General features: G+C 27.0%; 1 protein-coding gene and 1 long non-coding RNA gene across 15 annotated transcripts in view; one reads left to right on the top strand and one right to left on the bottom strand.

Moving 5' to 3' along the window:
- The window catches only part of LOC107994850 (uncharacterized), a 90,380-nt gene that overhangs the window by 4,643 nt on the left and 68,449 nt on the right, over window positions 1-17,288 (bottom strand). For 12 of the 14 annotated variants that reach the window (XM_062080114.1, XM_017051953.3, XM_062080111.1 and 9 more), the window contains 9 exons: window positions 9,597-9,853; window positions 7,074-7,137; window positions 5,351-5,446; window positions 3,380-3,480; window positions 3,174-3,305; window positions 2,930-3,103; window positions 612-2,495; window positions 277-412; window positions 35-157 (listed from right to left, as the gene is read on the bottom strand). In XM_062080114.1, coding sequence (XP_061936098.1) covers window positions 35-157; window positions 277-412; window positions 612-2,495; window positions 2,930-3,103; window positions 3,174-3,305; window positions 3,380-3,480; window positions 5,351-5,446; window positions 7,074-7,137; window positions 9,597-9,853 — 2,967 coding nt within the window. Of the gene's footprint in view, window positions 1-34; window positions 158-276; window positions 413-611; window positions 2,496-2,929; window positions 3,104-3,173; window positions 3,329-3,379; window positions 3,481-5,350; window positions 5,447-7,073; window positions 7,138-9,596; window positions 9,854-17,288 lie in introns of those variants that run through there. The other 2 variants (XM_062080138.1, XM_062080143.1) reach the window with 2 other exon arrangements.
- Window positions 5,364-7,560, top strand: LOC107994854 (uncharacterized). The gene is made up of 2 exons (XR_009831396.1): window positions 5,364-5,495; window positions 5,588-7,560. It is a non-coding gene; the product is annotated as an uncharacterized LOC107994854 (long non-coding RNA).

Here is a 17,288-nt window from a genome sequence, read left to right as displayed (position 1 = left end):
AACATGTTATTCACCATATAAGAAATATACATACTGGTTAAAGACAAAATATTGCCAAGAAGATTTCCAAGAGCAGTTTCTTGTGGAAGACTTGCTCTTCGAGGTGCTGCAACATTACCCTCTCGAGGTCCTAATGCTAATCTATTAAAACCACCATCTGAAAATATTATTATAAGTATTATAAATATTATTATAGCTTTTGAAGATTTAATGCTATTATTTATTATTGCTATTATTTATTATTTATTAATGTTATAATTTATTATATTTTCTTACTTTGTTGTCTAGTAATGTCATTTGGTACGGAACCACGTCTGGAAGTGTGATCAACTCTAGTTATAGATGGTACTGTGATATCATCCAATCTAGATAAAAGACCAACTGGAGCAGATCCACGTCGTCTAGTCCATGACTAAATAATATAAAAAGTATATTTTAATTATAATTGATATACGGAATAAAATGATTTAAATAAATAATATTGTCCTCAAATCACAATTATTTCTTATTTATATTGTAACATTCTGTTATTATAATTAATATATATATATAAAATATAACATTTTTATATTTGTGAAGAATATTATATTAAATATATTAAGAAATTTTACCTGACTTCCCTTTCTGCATAAAGCAATTCCTTTTGTATCTTCTACCGCTCGTGGATCGACATTCTCCTTCATTTGCATATCTAGACTTAATTTGGCTACTTTCGAACTCCTTTCTTTTGCAGAATCTGAATCTCGTTTATTACAAGTAGAAACAATTTCGTTATTCATATCTCCTTTTCGTAAATCGCTACCACTTTCATTTGACGTAGATACGCTTTGAACGAGGGGTGGTGAGTCTGGTGGGCTACCGATGAAGAACACTTTATGCGTGCTAAGTTCGGATGACACTGGTATCGCGGTAAATCGTCTACCACCAGCATCAGTCATTATTGTCTTAGTTTCTGGCACAGGAGTTGAGTATCTTCGTAATTCGGAGTTGGTGCACTTCGATTTTGCAATAATCGCTATCGAACCACACTGTTCAGACTTATTTAATGTTACCATAGTAGTCCGTTGGTCTTCGTTTATCGATCTTTCACTTTCCAATTTTATCTTCGAAGTGGAAATATCGCTCAATTTAGATTCTTCTTCAATGCTACCTCTCTCTTTATCGGTACGTGAATTGGTCAACGATGTGTAAAAAACTTGTGTAGAATCTGTTCCTTGAGCAGACGTTGGTCGCTTATAACGATTTTTGAAGTTGACATCTTCGATACGAATTGTTTGAACTGAGTGACGGCGTGGATATTCAACAACTGGTTCTGTTTTTTGTCTAAATGTCTCCGGAATTAAGGAGCTTCTCTTATTTAAATCTATTTCTTTCGACATTATAATGTTATTAGACTCTATTTCCTTTGTAGGAGAAGTATCACAATGACCATCCGAACACGATTTTTCTTTCATCGAACATGAAGAGGATGCTGATGCGCTATCTGCTTCTAATAATATTTGGGAATAACATTGCGACATTTCTGCGGTCGTCGATAGGTATCTTACTCTAATATACGGTTGCAATGGAGGGAAAGTCTGTTGTCTTGTTAATTGTTTTGTTTGCGTATTTGACTTTTGATCATCCGATTGCAATACCGTACTTAATCTCGATGCTTCAGTACTGTTAGTGATACTAGCTATGCTAGGTTCTGGCAAAAGACTTTCAGCACTGACCGGTCTTTCCCCTGCATTACTGCCGCTCGGAGAAAGTTCTATACTAGTTTTGGACGACAATAAAGATAATGAATTTGGATCTAAAAGATTTTGTTCGTCGAGTTTCCACACAAGATTCCTCGATTTACTTTGTTCGCTTGGTAAACTTTCACGTCTCACGTTACTTCGTGGCAAAAGTGTCATAGGTTTCGTGATACTTAATGGCACGGAATGCCGTCTTCCAACGCGTTCCAAACCAATTCGCGCTGGCAAACTTTGCATTTTAGAAGAATGAACGTATGCAGCTGGTATCAATAAATCAATACTTTCTGTATCCTCGTCGGCAGCTGGATCTTCTGCAGTACTGATGGCATCTTCCAATTCTGTCTCTTCCAATTCTGAGATTTCCGTTTCTATATCCTTTGCAGTTTCTTGGAGAATTAACGCTTCCCATTTCTTTTGATTGGCTCGCAGGTGTTCCATTAATGAAACACTAAGACCATCACCTAGGAAACGGTGCCATTCCTCGTATAAAGGCGTCACGACAAATTTAAAGAATCCAGCCTGTATCTTTGGTATGCTAGTGGTATGTCGATCACATAATGGTGTCACTGGAAGGTTCAAACGTCGTTCGTAATCGCCTTGTCGAAAGAATTCTTCACATACTTTGTGCGACCATTTCTGCGAAATGTCCCAAGGTCTGCAAGGGTTCGATATATCAGCGCATTTCAGGGCTATTTGTAGAATGAAATGCCGGTCGTCCGCACGTTTCATCTCCAGCAAATTCTCATCCAAATAGTGCTGCAAAAAGAAAATGATGAAATATAAAAGAAAAAAAAAGATTAATGATAATAGATTTTGATTATCTTTTAATATTATACAATTTATATTTATAAATTTATAAATATTAAGGAAAATGATTTAAGATATCTTTTTGAAAAAATTTTATAAATATTTTTTATTATTTTTATGCAATTTCTTATTAAAATAATAATATCACTATTAATTCATTATTCTACATTTTCAAAAGCATATGTACATATATTTTATAAAATATATCATATCATCTATTAACTATTTAATATAAATTATTTAAATCAATCATTAATTCTTTTCTCAAAAATAAACGAATTTATTAACAACAAACAAATCCAATTCTAATAAACAAATTTATAAATCAAATATAATTGAAATATAAATATTAATGTTATTAACAAAATTGTTTCAAAAATTACTTTGAATCGAATGAGAAATTCTTGCTGCCTAGTGATGTCTGTGGCCAAAATCAATGAGCTTATATGTCGTTGAAGTTCTGGCCTCACGTGTGCCGGTAACTGATCGGAAACTCCACTCTCAAGAAGGCAACCTATCGCCGACCTCCAATGATGATTCTCGAGTACCGATGTGTTCTGCAATCAATATATCATTAATCGTTTTTCGATTATCGTATTAAACGTGTCGAAAATCTGGTCTGCTTACTTGATAGAGAGCTGCCAAGTGGTTGCTCGTGGCAACCAGAAACGGTTGATTGACGCCCGGATGATCCAGATCGTGCGTCACCGCAGCAATCAGCGAAGCCATAATCTCCAAGTTGGTTAAGTGTGTTCTGATCTGTAAATTTACAACATTATACACTTCATTGCGCTTCATTCTCTATACGCAACTATAAAATCATGTATACTCACTTTTTCCTCTTGGAGGAAGCAATGCATCGCTTGAGTCACGTCGGTCGCGTGTATACTGTTGTGGTAAGGATTTGTACTGTGATAACCCTCTTCGATAAAGGCTAGAATCGGAAAGAAGATCGGTTATGATTAAACTAATTTGCCATATCTATGATTTCTTGTAAATCATGTGACTTATCATTATTTTATTTAAAGTTTTTATCAGTAAAGTTCGAAATTAAAATACCTAAAATATTCTAAATAAAAAATATTCTCTATATTTTACTATTAGTATTTTAATATTCCAAATATTTTAATACTTATTGATATAATTCATATAGTAATATTTCAATAATTTTTAATTTTTCTATGATTTTATATACATATTTTATATTGTATATTTTATATACATTAATATTCTCTTAATAAAAAATCTATTATTATCTATTATTATTATCTATTATGTATTAATCTATTTAATTATTTATTATTATAGTTAATGTTACAATATATTAATAGAGGAAAATTAAGCTTTAAAAAAATTTTGAAATTCTAAACTTTAACAATTCTAAACTTTTAATAGAAATTTTAATAGAAAATTGCGGTGAAAGATTTTCAATGTATTACATTGTGTTTCAATTATAGTTACGATTGTTAAAAGCTCTTAATCAACTAAATATGTTTTTGAAAGTTGTTAAAACTATTCTTTGTAAAATCAATAGATGATTTAAGACTTTTCGAAAATCATTGTAAGTGATTATTTCGTAACTTTTCTTTGAGATATCTAAGGAATAGAATCCTTAATTTTATTTTTGATTTTAATTATAATATATAAGATGAAACAAAAATATAATCTTTAATAAAATCCTAACTTAAAAAAGATGCTTAATCGGTAATTCATATTATAACCTATACATGATGAAAGTGTTTACTATTACAGAGAATCAAAAATTTTTCCATTATAATTTCTAAATTCTCATTTTTAGAAATCATACACTTAAAACAACTTTGGCGTCATTAAAGAAATAACATAATCGATTATTATTCATATTTCTTTCAAACTTTCAATGTACGCGCCACAAGAAATTATAATAATTATCAACACGTAGCCAATTTATTTTACTCAATCATGCGCATGCGCGATCAAACTCAGTTTAAAATATTCACATAACCTCCCTCCAACTCCTTTGGGCGTATATGCCGTATATAAATCTTCCTTGTATGGAAATCTTATATAGAATAAATAAATAATAAGTGCGAGTCTATAAATACGAATATACGCGTGAAGGGGGGCGTCGCCATTTCCCTTCACGGGACTCTCCCCTTTTGAATATTTAATGGTGACGAATAGCTTCCGACCTGTATTCCAGACTCGATGACGTAAAAATTTCGTGCAGAAAGAGAATAATGTTCATTAATTCCGTAAGGGGCAAAGATTCTTCTGCCATTTGCGGAAACGCAGTATCAAAGAAACGGATACATCAGCAAATCACAAAAAAAGAAAAAAGATTGTGAAACGATCGTTCGATTCTACAAGCGAGCTGAGTAAAATAATATAACCTATGCCTATGTAATGTTATGTGCTATAATATTTTGTGGCGGTGTCAAACAGAAGAGAAAATACGTAAAAATGTGAAATACATAAATACATTTATACGATCATAAGTTTTTATATATTTTTATATGTATATATTATTTTTCTATTTCTAATTCTAATTCTATTTTTAATTTTTCTATTATAAATAATAAAAAAATTTGGAAGCTTTGGTACATTTCTTGAGGAAATTTTATTATTAGAGTCTAAAGTATTATTTTTCTAGTTTTTGAGAAGAGTAATTTTGTTAAAATTTCAATGATTGATGTTATTTACGATTTGATTATCTTCTTAATGATAAGAAAATATCATTATAATATAAAGTAAAGTAGTTTCTGCACACAGAATTTTGTCAAATTCATTGACTTTAAAATTATATCAATATTTGTGATTCTTACCGAATAATTTCCATACAGTAACTACATCCAGATTGAAATATTGTAGAAGACCATACCAATGAAAAAGATGGACGCACAATACTGGCAGCGAACGTCCTGGAAATTAAATGTAACATGATATTCGGCGAAAATGGAATCCAAAGTTGTAAGTCGAGATATAGTCAAATTAAAATCTTGCTATTCCAATAATAATAATTCGAAATTGCGTCTATAGATAATAAAAATCTTAATTGACAGGAAAAAAAATATAAAATTGGAAGAAAACAAAAAAAATGAAAAATATAAGACAAGAAACAAAAGAAGAAAAATAAGATTAGTTGGCGAAATATTGACTCGCATTCAAAATGATTTCCATCTTGACTTTTATTTTTATCCAATTTCTCTGTTAACTCGAGCGACGTTTTCTAAAATTCAAATTGGGTATCCGCAGATATTCCACAGATATTATGTATTATCTGCATAAATTTTTCGAAGCAGTGTAATCGATGTATTAATGATGATGTATAAAAGTCAACAGAGCCAATCGAAGATGTTCAATCGTTCTCTCATAAATATTACTATCTCTTATAAATATGATTCCTCTCAGTTGGCCTCGATACGCGGAAAATAAATCAATCCGCGCGTGAATATTGGATCTCGATGGATTGCATGGATTCTCACGGATTTCGAGGTTTGAAAAGTGAAATACTCTTATTCATAGTGCGAATCTCGCTTTTTCCCCAATACTATATTTCGTCACTCTGCACATGTTTCTTATATTGACAAATCGATTAGATGTCATGTTGAAAAAGTAGTATTTCTTTATAAAACAGAAAAGGAAAAGGAATGAAAAAGAAAAGAAAAAAGAGAAACAAAGAAAAAGAAAGAAAAAAAGAATTGTTTTCCTTTTTTTTTTTTTTTCAGTCAAGGCTTTATTTTGAGATGCTAACAATGAATATTGAAATGCTATAGAATTAATTTATTTTATTATCCTTCTTCTTTCTATCGAGAAAATCGAATTTTAAATCTTCATTAGCCAAAACTGATTTACATCGCGTTTTACTCGTAGAAGTTTCTTAAATAGTTTGCATTTCTCGAACGAGAATCACTCGTTTGAATTTTGTAAATGTAAATTCCATTACAAACGCGAAACTCCATTAGTCAACATGGTCTTTGCAATTTTTATTAACAGGATAAAATATGCTTTTCAATCCATTTTTCATTCAAAATATCGAGAAAGGATTTAAATATCAAGAATTCATCAGAATCTCTATTAATTTATAATTTTATATTTTGAGATAACATATTAATCCTGTTTGTTTCAAAATTCAATTAAAATATATAATTTTCATCAAGCAAGAATTTTAATAACTAAAAGAATCTAGTAAAATTTTTGTTCCACTAAAATTGAAAAGCTTTCTGGGAAAAGAATTTATGTGAATATTTTTGATAAATCATTTTTAATTAACTATCTTATTTCTTTTATCGTTTATTACATTTAGAATATATATTTAATTCGTTACAATCGTTTAATAAAAATTTGCTTAATTTATTATTTTATTTCATAAGTCCTTTTCCTAAAAAATCTTCCAATTAAATTATAATCATCTAATTTACATTTATTTAATTTTTTTTTTTACTCGATTCAATTTTTAATCGAACTTTGTTCAAAAATTCATATCTCAAACTTTTTCACCTAATCGCAACTTTTCTTTTTTCATTATTTCATATTTTAATTGCTTACCTCCTGTTACCGTTTCCAGTGTAAATGCATTAAACCGCCAGTTTCCGGCCTTTTGTAATACACACTGCAACAAATCACCAATACCACAATAGCTATTGAAATGAATATAGATTTGGCTAGAAAAGGAAATTTATTCCTTCTCATCCTTATGGAACAATCACAATGATGTTTAATATCGTAAAAAATATAGATTAGGGATATTTATGCAGACATAATGTAATCTAATAAATATATTTGAAATATAATAAACAAACGCAAAATATAATTATTTGATAATAAAATTTATAGTAAAAGTATTTTACGTAGTAAAATTTCATTTGATAAATGTAATTATCTTCGAATTGAAAATCGCTGTTATTCAATAATTTTTTTGAAAATAATTTTCTACAACGAAGAGCTATCGTTGTCATCAAAATGTCTTCCTTGTTCTGTCAAAAAGAGATTTTTTTTTTTTTGACTAAATAAAAGAATATTGATGATATTGAAAAAAGTTTAATCATTTATTATTATAATTATTATATATTCAAATAAAATTCGTTATCTCCAAATTACTTTTTCTCCCTAGTTTTTATGCCTTTTGTGCCATTGTTCTTTCGAACGATACTTTTTTTTTTCTATTTAACACGCGACAACCAACGAACGCGTGAATTTACTTTTAAATCGAATTAACGACTTTCATCTATCGTCACGATCATTCCTGACCAATAATGTCGTATTAGCATTTAACCGGTTAAATTGCACAAAGGTTCTGACCATTCGACCGCTATCATCGGTTTTCCGCTTCAATTACCTAACAGTTTAAGTCTCTTAACTACTTCGGATTTCATCGATCCGATCAATTAGTGCCGATTTTAATTAACCGATTTTTTATTTCGATTTATAATAAATTACGTAAAATAGTTCGAAAAATCTATTAATTTATTACCATCGGTCGATAAACTGGTCGTTAAATTTTTAGAAAAATAAAAAAACCTTTTTTTTTCAATTTTTTATCGATTTTTATGTAGGATGTTCTATCGTGTGTTACGATATAAATTAAAATGTATGGAAAAAATAATTGTCCAAGTAATAGTTGATTAATTGAATTAGAAAAAAAAAATTTTAATTTAGGAAAATAATTATTTGAGACACATATATAGATTTTCTTTTTAAATATATCATATTTGTCGGAACACAATATATTTGTTTAGTAAGAATAACGAGAAAACGAAACAAATAATAGTTAAATTGTTTTTATTATATTAACGTGGGGGAGATTATTTCTAGAAAATTGTGTTGTGTGAAAATTTGAAATTTTTAATTTTATCATTTTTTTCTTTCATTTTTTCTTTTTTTTTTTGTTAGAACTATTATTTATGTAGTTCTGCGAAGTTTCTCCGTTACGTTACTGTATCGGTAAAAAAATTTCGAGAACTTGAAGTTTGTAAACTTTGAAAGTAGGACATTCGATGACTCGAAGATTAGAAAATTTAAAGAGAGAGAAGCTCGAAGATTTAAAAACTTTTAATTCTGAAAATTTAAGAATATTGGAAAATTGCAATTATAAATTAAATGAAAATTATAATTAAAACATAAAGTAAATGAAAAATTCGATCTATCTTTTTATTACTATTAACTTGAGAAAAAAATTAAGCGTAATAATCTCAATTTTTCTCAATTAATAAAGATGCTTTACTATATTACCAACATGCATAATAAATTCAACTTTGATATTAATATACATCGATTATTTGAGATTAACGATAATTTATGGATCAACTTTAAAATTTGATCAAAGCTAGTAATATGGATAAGTACACTAAATTTCAGATATTAACCAATAAGTCTAGGATCGTTAATATAATACAATAGTAACAAATAACTTTCTCATAAGTCCAATTTAATATACAATCTGAATATTCAGATCATTTCGAAGAACAATTCACAGAACGAACTTCTAATTAATCAGACTTTATTTATAACATTTTCAAACTTTCGATAATCAATTATTAATGGAATTGACATTATTTTATGTTCTATTATTAATAATTCATAATTCAGCATAATAAAATCAACAATTAATAAATTATATATATTTATTTATCATTCTTGACTTCCATCTATTAATAACGGTGTAAAACAGTTTAAATTAATAATCCACTAAAAATTATCAAATATACTCGCCGTATACGTCTTAAATAATGTACAATATATTATCAAAATTAATATTATAACGTAACAAATCTTCCAGATCAAATAATAACCGTACAATATTTTTCTCTCTCTCTCCTTTTATTCTTCCCGCTTGAAACTTTTTTCCCGCCTATAATATCCATCCATAAAATTTATATATCCTATATTTTCTTAATAACACGAACAATATCGAAACAATACGTATTATAAAGTATACCAGCCATATATATATATATATATATATATATATATATATATATATATATATATATTACAATCTAGATACGATTTCTGAGGTTCCTTTTTACGTGATACACGTAAGCTTTATATCCTATACGATCAATAGCTTACCTGGACCAGACCATGGAAAATATCGTCCAGGATACCAGGCTCCTCGGTTAAGGATCTCGTGGTAAGCCTCTTACGCCTTCTCTTGTGCATTGTCAGGAATCGACCGGTCGGCCTCGGTCTCGAGCGGCCGATATCCAAACTCTCGAGAAGGATACGATCGACCTCTGACAAACGTCTGAACGCGGATTCCGTCCTTGGTTCATCGCGGACTTCCGCCAACGTGGCCGATACGCCGGATGTTGGCAGCGTGGCGCTCTCTGCGAAGAGAAATGGAAAAGAAATTTTTAAGAAACGGTCGAAGAGGATTTTGTCGAGATGTTTCGTTAAATTTTTCTCTCACAAAGATTGGATTTTTGAAAATAACTTGGAATATCGACCAATCGTGCCGGTATAAGAATTTTTGAGAATCTTTTTTGATGGTGTTTATAACGTTTTTTTTTTATCGAAGCAATGGAACAAGATTTTGGAAGAGTTCTCCGTAAATTTTTCTCTCGTGAAACGGTGAAATTAGAAATTTTGAAAAGCGAATTATTAATCGCGTCACGTGTAAAATATAATTTTTCATTTTGAAGGTTTTGGAAGTGTTGAATGAAGTTTTCTGTGAAGCAATTGGAAAAGATGATTTTTAGAATTTTCCTCTTGGGAGAAACGGTGAAAATTAAATTTTGAAAATTGAATATCAATCATGTCAATCATGAAATATAATTTTTGAAAATATTTTGAAAGTATTGGTATGTAATATTGAGGCAATTGAAAACTATTTTAGAAGGAAAAGTTGATAAATTTTTCTCTTGTGAAATCTAAAATTAGATTTTGGAAGTATTATAACCACCGCAATTTTTCATTTTTAAATAAATTTTATAAAAATATTGGCAATTTTTGTATTGATTTCTATAAAAACAATTGAAAAATATGATTGAAATTGATTATATTGCGTTTTTATATTTACGGTTATGTACATTTTTCTTTTCTTTTACAGTAGAGGTAAAATATTAATAAAATTTTTCAATTCAATTTTGAAGAAATATTTAAAATATACTGATAAAATAAAATCATCATCTTTTAGAAGATGAAAAACAATGTTTACTTATTTACTTTTCAAAATAAGATATTTATTATTAAAATTATTCAAATGAAAATATCAAATGAAATGACAAATATTAAAAATTAATTATTTAAGATAAAATTACAGAGTAAATAAATATTTTACTTTAATAAAAACTTTAGATATGTATAAATAGGATAAAACAATATAAAAAATTAAAAGTGATATAATATAAGAAAGCACGAAAAGCGTGGTCGTACAATGAATCTTCGATAAATTATAAATACTAAAAACTGCATCGGTAGAAAGAGCAAAGATTAATGGCTCGTTTATCGTGATAGAATACAAACAAAAATATTCAACGTTCGATAAATATTCATAAATATAATAATTTATATTGCGTACACGGAAATTATTAGAGTAGCGATGATGTTCATTGTTCGTGTAAATATTCTTTTAGAAATAATCGAACAGTTATCTCTCTGAATTGTTCGACTACATAAATATAATTATTATAATTTTAACAAATTAATGCTTAATTAAAAAATATAACTAAAATTTGTTCATATTTTATTTGTTAATTGAAATTATATTTGCATTAATATTGAATCGATTGTAAACTATAACAACTGTGTAATATGTATTCCATGGTTTTGAACAAGCAAACTATAGCGATCTGATAGGTTAGTTTTCTGTAACTATACTACTGTAAATATAAATGCATACGAAACGCGCGTGTTATTATTAAATAAAAGTTTCTAGATAATTACTAAAATTGATTTTCATAAATATGAAATTATTACGTATTAAAAATAATAATATATAATTATTTTTGAAGTACGTTTTATTACAATTAAATTTAATTAAAAAAGATTAAGAGATTTTTTTGCTACTCGTTCCACTTTTTTTAGGATTTATAATAGAAAGATGGGATGAGATAGGATCTAATGCGAATTTTACTTGCTCGCGCAGAATACGATACTTAACCTTAATTAACAAATTTCCAATTTTCCGCCCTCCTAAACAATTACAATTTCCAAAGTCAATTCATCCATTTTTCACTTCTGGCTAATCTTTCTCACGGTCACGTTAATTTAACTCTTTGTGCTAAAAGGTTGGTAGAAATACGTTTCTAGATAATTATATGAATTTCTAGTAACATTTTACTAAGAGAAATTCACATGGAAATAAAAACAAATAATTCCAAATTTTTATCATTTTTCCAGTTGATTGTATTGTTTTTAAAGAAAAATTACTTCCCTACAAAGTTAAATAACGCTCGAAAACCATATTTCTCAATTTTAAATTCGAAACGATTGTCAAGGGACACGCTTGAGAAATTTAAAAGTATTGAAAAGTAAGTGTTACGCTTTTCTTTCTACTGAATTTTCATAACTTTTATAATAGAATACATGATTTCAATTTCCAAAAATCAATCACATAACACCACTTTATATTTCGTGCAAATTTTTCTTATTCTTTTTAAAAAACGACGAAATAATTAAATTTATCTCTACCTAACCTCTACATTCTCTAGGTAAGCATCGATATAAAATGAATATAAATTCAGAACTATTTTTAACAATCTTAACAAAGCAAAATATAAAAATCACGATAATATTGTTTATACATTTAACTTTCGAGATGAACAATCTCTTAGAATCATCGAAAAGGTTAAACATATTTCTCTCGCGATAAAAAAGAAAGGAAAAAGAGTTTCCCTAGTAATTATACATTTGCGAAACAATAGCTTGTCTAGAAAGCATTGTCAACCGACATGGTTGCAAAACACAAGGTTGAAACACGTACATCTTGCTAATAATTTCAGTTACACAATTTCTAGGGTACAATTCATTGCAACATCGTGTTATTCGGTATTATGACGTGCATATACGTGAGCAGTGCTGTGTGATTGTATGATATATGGTTTTTCTTTTCATGCAAATGGACCAGCCTTCGTGTATATGGAATGCTCGAAGCAATCTTTTGTTCTTCTTCTTCTTTTTTTTTTATTATCGGTATAAATATGCTTGAGTTAAGTTGAAGATCACGTATCATAATCAAATTATGAAAAAATATACGAATGGATTTATTTAAAGATTCTTGGATGAATATTTTAATCTGTGAGAATGATAGATTTTCAAGTTGAGATTATTTTTTGGCTTAATAGATAATTACAAAAAATATTAAATATATTTCAATTTAGAATATTATTTCTAATAATTCATAAAATTAATATTTAATAAAAATAATTTTTATTAAATTAGAAAGTATATAAAAAGGTATATAGAAAATGGTGAGTTGTCATGGAATTCGAAAAGAAGTTATTGTTATCACAAATTATTTGTGAATATCAGAAAAAGGACTTGAAAAACTCGTGGAAAATTAGAAAATAAATCTCAGAATAAATTAATTTCTAAAAATTAATCACTGTTGAAAAAATTAATTAAGATGTTAAATGAAATCTTCAAATGATAATTTATTTATGACATAATGATCTACTAGAGATTTATTTTAGCATATCTATTTTTATATGAAAACATGTAATATGAAAAAAAAATCATTATTGGAAATTTACATTCCCAATAAAAAAAAAAAGTGAATCGACGTAAGCTCAAAAATCAAAGTGTATTTTCTTGTAACAATAAAGCGAGTCATTTGTCCCTTTATTTTCTATAGGCAATAAAGAACAATAAAATTATTGGAAATTTTCGAGTTGAGCAAAGAAAGCAATACGATCACGCAAAAAATTATTTTAAAAAACGAAACTTATCTATAACAGACTCGTTGTTGTAAACATTTATAAAAAGTGATTGAAAAATTAAAATAGATGACAAATAATTGACAGATTAAAACACGAGGAAAATGAATTCTCGAATCTCTATCTTTAAAAGATTTTCAAATAAATGATTCGTGTTCGGGGATAGAAATTGAACGAGAGTGTCCTATGAATGTTGGGACATTGTTCACGCACTGTCGCTATCTAATTAACCTAATTGCAGCCATACGTGTTATCAGTCAAAGAAACCGGTAGACTTTATGACGCGTAAATTCCATCGAGGTTATCGCTTCGTTTCCTTTCATGTCCCGTTTATTTTCTACCATCATGCCAATTGACTTACGTATTTTTCTCATTTTCCTCTTTTAAAATTCTCTTTCAAAGGATAAATTCGAACATTATCCATATTTCTCGAATCATATGTTGATTAAATAAATTTTATTCGATTCGCTTTAAATTATCAATATTTGATCTTTTAAAAAATAGTTAAAATTAAGAACGTTAAAATTAAGAACGATTATAAGATAATGGTATTTTAATTTAATCAATTTGTTTAATAATAATAGTAATAAGATTTTATTTATTATCATGTAATATTTAGATATTGATGTATATATATCTGTTTAATTATTAATTTATTATATTGATTGACATTTGATTTTCTTGTCTAAAGAGATAAACTGTATGCCAATCTCAAATGTAAAGGGTTGAAATGTGGGCAGCGATCCAACGAATATGAATCGATGTGTAATATGATTGGAGAATGATTGATAAGCGTATAAAAAATTATATTATTATATATCGCAAGATAGAAATAAATTGTGTAATAATAAATTTAACAAGTTTAAAAGTTTAAAAAATTACTACAAATTTCATAATTACAAATCTTTCGTAATTTTTTCTCTTTGAACGATGAAACGAAAAATATATGAAAGTTTTTTATTTTTATAAAATAAAAATAGATAATTAAGAAAAAAAAATAACAGATAACGATCAATTAAAGAATTTATCTTGTAATAAATTACCATTATAATGATAAAAAAAAATATATTTTTTTATTTTAACTAATAATTATATAATTCTGAGAGAAATTATTTAGTTAATGGAAAAAAAAAATATCTTCAAAATGGATCGAAATATAATTTAATTTATTATCCAATAGGATAAGTATCTGAAGTACTGTAAGTCTTTTGTATCGTATCCGATCAGTGAAAAGCCTATCCAAATCCTTTGATATAAATGTTATAGAGCATCTAGGTTAACTGGAAGAAATCAATAGAGGAATCTCTATCTTTGGGAAAAAATATTTTTATTAAGAAGATCAAACAAATTTTTTTTAATCTATAATTACGATATCATGAAATATATTTTTAAAATATTTCAAATTTTCTTCCAATTGTTTAACTTTCCGTACAATTTTATTTAAATTCTATATGTTCACACAGGTATTAAAAAGATATTTTTTTTAACGAACATACAAAATATATTCGATAATTAAGCGAAACATCTTCAGTAATGACTCGATCAATAATAACTCTTCATCAACATTTACCATAAGAAAATGTAGGAAATGCATTTTCTTTTGCAACTCAATAACTTCCTGTAATATTATCGCGTTAAGGCGGAAGTTTCTCAGCTCGAGCATTAAAATGTTCGTATAGAGGAATTAACTATTAATCATAAATGTAAAGCTTTCCCCTTTTACGTTGAATTTTCAATCTATGTTTATTCAATTTACTAATCTCTTAATTTAATTTACATCTCTTTCTATGAGATTTTTAACATTTTATTTCATGATATTATTTAATTTATTTTATTTTATTTTTAATTCAATATCTAATTTAAGAGAAATTTTATTTTCTTATAATTAAACTTATTTATTTTTATTATATAATTAAAATTAATTAATGTTGACAAAATATCTTTAGCAAAATATCTCAAAGAAATACATACATATATAATATAAATTTAAGAGGCGAGATGACTATCGATTATTGATATCTTGTTAATTTATTATCTTATTAATTATTAATTTTTAATATTGATCATTAAAATATTGTTAACAAAAAGAATTCCTATTTTTCCTTACTTATATTAATATCTTTATCAATTATTATTATCTTAATTAATTATAAATCGATTATTTTGAACATATTTTGAAAATCGTTAACAACTTTTTAATAATAAGAAAATATAGAAATTCATTACTTCCATCCATTATCGATCTTAACAATATATCGAATAACATGCATATATTATCGAAATCTATCGATAGTTACTTCTCCAGCGCCCTCTTCTAATTAGTGCAACAGTTTCTTTGCAAAATCGTAGGTTAACAATCTATCTAAATACCTAATGAGGAAATATCTATTACATCCACTGTTCGGCAAACAGTAAATCGCACAGAAAACGTTTCGTTAGACGAGACAAATATGGCAAACACGATGGCCATTACCGTTTATCGCTGTGAGAAACACGTTGTTTCTTCTTCAATCGTCATTTCGTTTTTTACGTTCGTAAACTTTTTCTAATCGAATCCTACTTTGAGAAAACAAACGTATACTCGATCTCACATTGCTATTCTTTATTCTTTCGACTATTTCATTCGATTCTACAACGGCCAATTAAATAAATCGTATTGTGAAGTGATTTGTTGTATTATTCATTAACCTAACCTAAGATTTTTTGTACGTCTATATGTTCAATTTATCGAAATTAATGATTTGTTTTTATGTTTTATAAAATAAAAATGATATACGTGAATATACGTTAAGTTTAATAGTAGTTAGAGTAATATTTATGCAAATTTTTAAAGCATATTTGCATATTAAAGCATATTATTATGTCAAGTATTTTATCTCTCGTCTTTTTCTCGTTTTTCTTTGAGAGAAATTTTTATGCTTAGAAAAGCAATTATCGTGTATGCATCTTGCAATATATTTAAAATATATTTAAATATTGTGATTATATTACATGTATTATTTATATATATATATATATATAATGTATGCGTATATGCACGTACATATTACATAAAAATACAAAATATTCTTGTTAATTCATTTTTATTTTATAATAATAATTATTGCATATTATTCTAGTTAATATAATTAAAAAAATTTTCGAAAATTCTATTATAACGATAATGTCTGTTGTGAAATTATTCATAAAGAGGAAAATTGAATTTTCGACGAAAAACCAAAAAAGAATTTATCTCTATCTAGATTTTTTGAACAATGGAACGATTTCTCATTTATATTCAAATCAAATTGTTATATTTTAATCACTTCGAAAATTTGTTACGAGATTCGCTATTTCCTCAATTCAACTAAAATATCTAACGAAAAAACGTGCAATATTCGGATCCATATTATGCAATTAGTGAGAAATACAAATTTTTTATTTTTCTCGAAGGCAAAATTTTCTTAATAAGTTATTAGATTATATATAAAATGCGTAACGAATAACTGATCTACTTTTATGCAATATAATAGCAAATTGATATCCGATTCTTCTCATGAAGATGTAAGAATAAAAAATGAGTGATGATAAAGTGATAAGCATTTAAATCATGCGAAATAAATATATAATACATATTTATAGATTAAAAAATTTTCTAAATATTTTATATTTGCAATTCTAAAAAAAAAGGAAAAAATAGAAACAAGATTTATATAATTTTACATTAATATTTATAATATTACTATATATTATACCCGATATATTAATATATTTAAAAATATCATAGATAAATTTACATATAAGAGAAAAAACGATATTTAATAAATTAATTGCAATCTGAACGAATTTTACATTTTTTACAATTTAATTCCTGAATTTATTAAATGAAGAATTAATTAAAAAAGCA

Source organism: Apis cerana, linkage group LG1 (genome assembly GCF_029169275.1).
Source record: "Apis cerana isolate GH-2021 linkage group LG1, AcerK_1.0, whole genome shotgun sequence".
Taxonomy (NCBI): Eukaryota; Metazoa; Arthropoda; class Insecta; order Hymenoptera; family Apidae; genus Apis; species Apis cerana.
The sequence above is the reverse complement of the archived record's forward strand: the minus strand, read 5'-3'. Positions and strand labels throughout refer to the sequence as shown.